Genomic DNA, 7,479 nt, shown 5'->3' on the forward strand with positions numbered 1-7,479 from the left:
GACTACTTTACAACACCCACGGGGAACAAAAGTAGCCCCCCTCCAGAAGGAAGGACAGTGTCAGCACCAATTCAGAGATGGTTGGAGGATCTACGGCCGAGTGATAAACAAATAACTATTAACAACAATGTATCTTAAGTTACTTGAATGCATTTGTTAAGATTTAAGTTCTGAGCTTCAATAAACAATCACTTTAAAAAAAAAGATGACATAAAAATAAATAATAAATGGGTAAAATCATCATTTAGCAAATATTTATTACAAAAAATAAGCTTACAAACTGTACCTAGTGTTTTTAGGGTTGTCAAGCCAGGAGAATTCTCCTGCGTGGGTTTTTTGTGCATTATATTGCGCAAATATAATAGAAAAGTTACAGTCAGAGTATAAAATAAACCTCACATTCCATGGGAAGAGTTTCCCAGAGTTTCAAATGTGCTTGCCAGTGATGTGCAAATAGAAACTGTTAAGCATTGGAAAGTTCAATTGTGACTGTGATCTGTTGATAAAGATACCAAGTTGGACCTTCCAACGTCAGGAATTAAATAGAGTTTGTTTCCCCGTGCCCCTGAGGCTTCAGCGGGGAATGTCAGCTATACCAAAGATTCACAGACTTGTGCAGAATCCGAGTCCTGGCTATGCATGGAACTTAATCCCGTGTCTGAATCTTCATCGTTCCCTTCGCAGTTTGTACACCTTTCCACATCTTTCTCAACCCATACTCTTGGACTGTCGACAGAGCTTCTCTCTACCACTTCGGAACAACCTGGACTGTGCTCCTCAGAGCTCTCCTGGGTATCAGAAAGTTCCACGGCACTCAGACTCTGCAAAAGACTTTGCAGTTCATTCTCTTTCTCATTCCACACTTCTTGGGTGTACTCCAAATCGGCCTTCATAGCCTCCAGGTCTGTGTTCAACCTTAGTCCTATGTAGAGACTGGTACTGAGCTCCGTTTTAACCCTCTCTTGCTCAAGGAAGAGTTCATTTTCACAGTCCACAAGGTCGCCGCTTGTAGAGTCCGTCTCCTGTTCTTTTGAGGACAGTTCCTCTTGACGCCGGTCCATCCACCTTTTATTTAGCTCCTCTTGGATCTGGGCAGTAATCTCCTCAATCAATTCCTCCTGCTGTGTTATTTGATCCTGAAGTAACAGGACCCCCTCACATTTCTGAGCGTAGTCCTCATAGTCAACAAAAAGTTGGTCTGCAGAACCTTCGTCTTCTTTACTGCTGTCACAAGCCTTGTCAGGGACCAGGTATGTATCTTGGACATAGTTAACCCCATGTTTTTTCATCCTGTCAAAATGGATTTTAGCCTCATACCTTTCTATGTCTCTGTCCAGATCCTTGATCCGCTGCACCTGCTGACGGATGGTGTGATCCTGGGAGAGAACCATATGTACCAGCGTTTCCATCTTCTCCACTGTGTTGGAATCTCTGGAAAAACTCTCCTGCCGCTTCCTGTTCATCTTGGCCAATTTTCGGAAAGCCTTTTTAACTACCCTGCGCTGCCTTTCTTGTGTCAGGGCCGTTGTGGCTTTTGTAGTTCCTCTAAAAGGACATTGGCTATCCCTGCTGAGGACCACCTTGGCTTCAGCGCTTCGGGGTCCTATATTAGGCAGCGAGGCCTCATTCCTAACCAGCACAAATCGCACGTTCTCCTGCTCCTCTCCCCAGGCAGTCCAAAGTCTCAATATTTTAGTTTTGTTGGGGAGTATCCTCTCAAAGCCCCTCCACTTTTCCACAATGCAGTAAGAGTGAGGAGGCCCCAACAGCATGGACCCTTCCTCAGGCTCCTTCTCGTTGTGATCGTCAAGCAGGACTTTAACCACATCGGCGCAAGTGGTGCGTCTGGTGAGCCCCGAAACCAGCTTCTCTTCCTGGCACAGCCATACCGAGATCTTCCACTCCTCCTCGCTCTCCATCTCTGCTCCCAGCAGATCAGAACTTTTCTGTGTGCAGGAGACCAGAACTATAATCCATGCAAGTGTGGAGCGGTCAAGGAAGAAAGTTAGCACAGGAGTTTCACAATAAAAATTCCTCTGCGCACGGTTTAGTTCCACTGGAGATCTGTGCACTCAGGTGAAGTCTTAAAGCAAGAGCATGCCTTCAGCAACCTCTGACGGTGGGCCCCATGATGCCCAGCGCTGATGTTCTCCTTGTAGAACGTGGGGAACTCCAGAGTCTGATGACTTTGCTCACCTTCTGGTTGTGCGAAGCATGTCAGTGCCTCTCAGACAGAGAGCTCCTCTCCCTGTGCAGCACAATGAGACCAAAGCCAGCACTTGCCTCTCTGCTGCCTTCCCAGCTCTGTCTGAAGTTTTTTTTCCTCCAGACACATGGCCCCGCCCCCTACCTCACTAGAATTTGCCTACTCCCCCACAGAGGGGCTGAGAGAGGCGCACACACACTACTATGAATTGTTCTCAAAGTTTTCTTACAAGCTACCTAAACAGGGGATTGCTGCTCATAAAAGTAATGGATATAAATAGAAGGATTACAGTCTCGGTTTTTCAGCTTCAGTTGCTGTATTCATGACCATGCTTACGCGGACCGCTCGCTAGATTGACTGTGTAAAATGCAATATGTGTTCAGTCAGGAGTCAATTATCTATTTTAATCTTTTACCGCAGCAAGCACAGTGATACAGCCTTGTACTTTCTTGACTGTATCTCTGCGTTAACTCTTTACCGCCGGCCCTTTAAGAGTTCTAACCCAGCTTCATGGGTTTCTCGATCGTGTGATCACTGTGATGGCGGTCATAGTGATCACATGATTGCGAGCCCATTCTATTGGCTCCAGATCATCACTGTGTGACTGGGAGATGTTGGTGACAGCTTGACCACAGTGCTAGGGGCGCTCGATTTAGCGCTCTCCTGGCACAAAGCAGTGACATCAGCCATATACGTGGCAGCAGGGAATAAAGCCCACCTCTGTGCTGCCACATACACTGACTGGATATTTTCTCTTTTACAGACCATTCCCTATAAACCCGAGAGATGGTTGTGCATGAAAATCCCAGTAGATCAGCGGGCGGAGACAAGACCAGTCACCCTGCACAAGGAAAGAGAGCAGCAGTGACCGGTCTTTATTACAGGAGGGGGCGGAGACAAGACCAGTCACCCTGCACAAGGAGAGAGAGCAGCAGTGAGCGGTCTTTATTACAGGAGGGGGCGGAGACAAGACCAGTCACCCTGCACAAGGAGAGAGAGCAGCAGTGAGCGGTCTTTATTACAGGAAGCTCCAAGTCTCACACTGGATAACTGCACAGATCTGGAAGAAATACACAAAGCTCACCAAGATTCAAGGAAGAGGACGTACATAAACTATGCATTCAATCTGTATCCAAACAGCAAGGCTCATGCACAACATAATTGTAGAGCTATAGGAGATTGTACAATCAGATTGTAACAGCTGGCCATAAATGAGCAATCTATACAAAACCTTGATCAACAAAACTATGTAATCTGAGGACCCAATCCAACCAATTTGTATCCAATCAGACGGGAGCTGAGACTACATAGATGTTGGGTACAGTACTAGTTATATAATGACAACATGTGATGGAAATAGAAAAGAATACGCAAACGTTGTAAAACAGAAAACAATGAAAATGTTTTCTTTGCATAGATAAAGTGGCGACATATTGTTAGATGTTATCACTTCCAGCAACCACAAACAAGTCCCATTATTTCAGGGTGGCAATCATTGTGGGTGTATCTCATACATAATCTTAATTACACCCCATGCTGAGGCATGAAAATCTTATAGACGTCTGTGTGCAAGATCTACTGTACTAAGGACCGAGTTCACATACACAAAGACAGGGTGAAGGATGGGGGAGCACAATGTTTAAAGCTGACCTCCGTCCTCCCCTTCAGTCTTCTATCTGACCTCCGTCCTCCCCTTCAGTCTTCTATCTGACCTCCGTCCTTCCCTTCAGTCTTCTATCTGACCTCCGTCCTTCCCTTCAGTCTTCTATCTGACCTCCATCCTTCCCTTCAGTCTTCTATCTGGCCTCCGGCCTTCCCTTCAGTCTTCTATCTGACCTCCGTCCTCCCCTTCAGTCTTCTATCTGACCTCCGGCCTACCCTTCAGTCCTATATCTAACCTCCGTCCTTCCCTTCAGTCTTCTATCTGACCTCCATCCTTCCCTTCAGTCTTCTATCTGACCTCCGTCCTTCCCTTCAGTCTTCTATCTGACCTCCGTCCTCCCCTTCAGTCTTCTATCTGACCTCCGTCCTTCCCTTCAGTCTTCTATCTGACCTCCGTCCATCCCTTCAGTCTTCTATCTGACCTCCATCCTTCCCTTCAGTCTTCTATCTGACCTCCGTCCTTCCCTTCAGTCTTTTATCTGACCTCCGTCCTTCCCTTCAGTCTTCTATCTGATCTCCATCCTTCCCTTCAGTCTTCTATCTGACCTCCGTCCTCCCCTTCAGTCTTTTATCTGACCATAGCCATATCTTGCACTAATGAGGACTAAGTAGCCTGAAACAATGCACGTTGATAATACTGGTTATGTAAAACTATAGGTCTATCTGTGCTATTGACCAACGCTTTTGGATGCACAAATGACTAAAAGAGGAATAATTTGCATGACTCCACCCACTTTCCCATAAGCAGACACTGAGCTCCGTGTTTTTAAGTTTGTGCTGGTAGTGAGGACGCCTAAATACCTTCTGTTATAAGAAACTATGAGCGTCTCTCACTTCCATCACAAATCCCAAAAATAAGGGTTTATTCCTCATTTTAGCATAGTAGGTGGAGCCATGCAAACAATTCCTTATGCCTCTGGGACAACTGTACAATGAGACTGTCACAGGTCGGCTCAGTAGATCGGGAGGTGAGCGAACACATACCGGCGTTCGCTCACCTCTCGATCCTGTCACGGCTCTCTGCCGTGACATGGGAGGGGCTGGATTCCCCTCTCCCCGCTCCAATACGCCAGTGCTGACTGGCGGAACCGACAGGGGAGGGGGCGGGCACAGCTGGCTCTGCCTCTAGATAGGCAGAGCCAGCTGTCACTCACGCAGCTGGGCGGATCCAGACATAATTGTCGGGTAGCTCGCGGTATACTGAGCCTAGGGTGACGGGAGGGCGCTAGTTTGTGTCCTCCCGTTACCCTAAGAAGAACCTATGGGGAAAAGCCCTGACCCCATAGTTCTCCTTTAACCTTATACAGCCATTTATGCCAAACTGCATACAGCTGTTTCAGGCTTGTTGGCCATCATCAGTGCAGAGTATGGAAACCATGGCTTCTATGGAGTACAGATTGGGGGGCAACAAGACACCTTTAGGAATAGAAGTTGCATTTCTGGTGACATACTCTGTACTGCACATCCTGTTCTAAAATGATCCAGACACTGCAGCTTAGCTCATTAGAACCTTCAGACTTCAGCTGGTGGTTATAATGAAAGCTGAGCCCTTCCTTCACAAATCAGTTTCAGAAAGGACACCAAGATACCAACAGCAAGTTCTGCAGGGACAGGTAAGACTACAAAAAGTTTGATCAAATATCTTGCAATGTGCTAGAGCTGCAGCTAACGATTATTTTCAAAATCGATTAGTTAGCCGATTATTAGAGCACAGTTGACTTCAAGGGGATTTTTTGTTGTCAGGCTGGACATGTAGGAAGTGCTATTGTTGATTGTTTTTTTAAAGGTGCAGACTCCATTCACAGACTCCTGATACTTTGATTCTGGCTTACTACCTATTAAGTCACTGACCTGGAACAAGCATGCCGCTAGTAAAGTCTAAGGGCCTGTGCACACTTGTAACATGCATACATAGGTGTGATAGAGCACACTAAATGCCAATTCCCTAGATGCAAACCAACCACATAGCAGAGATGTTTGGGGGAATTCCGCTTGAGATACATTTTTATGCAACAATCATGCGTTTTCTTGCAGGAAAATTGACAAATGTGATCCCCAGAATTTGACCCTATCTGCAAAATGTTTTTTTTTGTTAGTTCTGAATAGAGTGTCAGGCCCGGTGCAGACCTCCGGGATCGCGCAGTCCTGCACAATGCAGGCAGCGATTGCTAGGCGGACCCATTGATTCCAATGGGGTGACATCTGCGCGGCAATCGCCGTAAAAAGGCACAAGTACCTTTTTTTTTTTTTGCGATACACGACGCGCGGCGAGCATAGGGCAGCGTACGCTGCGTACTCCCATAGAGAAGGACAGGGGACTGTGTACTAATCACACGCAGCACCTGTCCTTCCCAGGAGCTGCCTGAGCACGGAGGTGTACATGCCGGCCGTGTGAATGAGGCCTACAAATAACTGCTCCCATTAATGACTGGGCCCAAGGGTCATACTGCAAATACCACAGGGCCGCATGTAGCATTCTGGCTGCAGGCTGGGCACCAGGGAACCAAGCACCCACCGTTACTAAGGCCTATTGGCTGTAAGGACTGCACCGGGTCTTTTGGATACATTAGCTATTACTGGGGCACTAAAAAAAGAGGAAAGGCCGAATGTGTCTGCACAATGTCTGCCTCCGCTGTGTGTGGGTAGCAGCCACAATCTGACACCATGCTCTGTTGTTTTTTTTCCTCCTCTCGGTGAGGTATCTGCAAATCTTGGAATCCTCCCTTTTATCTGCTGCTATAAACTTGCAAATTTAATCACGCATCTGCCAAGAATTGTGTTTGCCAGCAGACGAGGTTAACTAGAATTATACCGAGAGATCTGTGAACAATATATTATAACGAGGAAGAAGTGAGATCGCGTTCCCGCTTCAACCGCGAGATTGTCGAGTTGAGGTTTCACTGGCCGGCCTGTTCATAAATATTTCAGGGCGGTGAATTATATATAAGCGCCGCTTTTAGATTCGAACGCTCGCCTCTGCTGCCTTTGACTGGATTGTCGTGAATGCGTTCGCCCGGGTCAGGAACTGTGTGACTCGGAATGGTGGAGTCACGGAGGAACAGCCGCCTATGGCGTTCATTAGCTGAAGGTTACAAATAAGTTTAATGTAACCAACAAAAAGATTTTATATATCGGAACAGCCCGACATATTCACGTCTTACCTGCCAGTAAATTCCCCGTGCATTACGCGCTGTATTTATGACGCAGTTATACAAATTTACACCGCGATTTACAGATGGGGCTGAAATGAAGCAGGCTCACGGGGCCAGTAAAAGCTGGATTTGTGCTAATATCCAACTCCACCCGAAATGAATCGGTTTTTTTGTTGGACGCTGCTCAGTCAAGTTGCCTTTTTGAGCTTTATATCTATTTTTGGTAGCTTGTGACCCTCTTCCCTAAGCAATCTATAAGAAAGGTGTGACATGCTTGCAGCTGATCTCCCCAGTTATTTATTAATTACGGAGCCAATTAGGGAGAGCGTGATGCCGTCATTCGGTTTTGTACTGGGATGCACATTTGGAAGGAACTGGAAATACTGGTGGGGAGATTTCAATGCTAGAATCCTCCGGGAGATAAATGTGTTAATTAACCACTTGAAGACTGAGGTGTTC

The 7,479-nt window shown here is 46.6% G+C and overlaps 1 protein-coding gene across 1 annotated transcript; it reads right to left on the reverse strand.

Moving 5' to 3' along the window:
* Nucleotides 1-332: 332 nt before the first annotated feature.
* On the reverse strand, nt 333-2,131 carry RASSF10 (Ras association domain family member 10). Its single transcript, XM_018555107.1, has one exon. The coding sequence runs from the start codon at nt 1,917-1,919 to the stop codon at nt 591-593; it is 1,329 nt and encodes a 442-aa protein (XP_018410609.1). The 5' UTR covers nt 1,920-2,131; the 3' UTR covers nt 333-590.
* Between the last annotated feature and the right edge of the window lie 5,348 nt (nt 2,132-7,479).

Source organism: Nanorana parkeri, unplaced genomic scaffold (assembly GCF_000935625.1).
Source record: "Nanorana parkeri isolate BGI_ZX_2015 unplaced genomic scaffold, ASM93562v1 scaffold10, whole genome shotgun sequence".
Taxonomy (NCBI): domain Eukaryota; kingdom Metazoa; phylum Chordata; class Amphibia; order Anura; family Dicroglossidae; genus Nanorana; species Nanorana parkeri.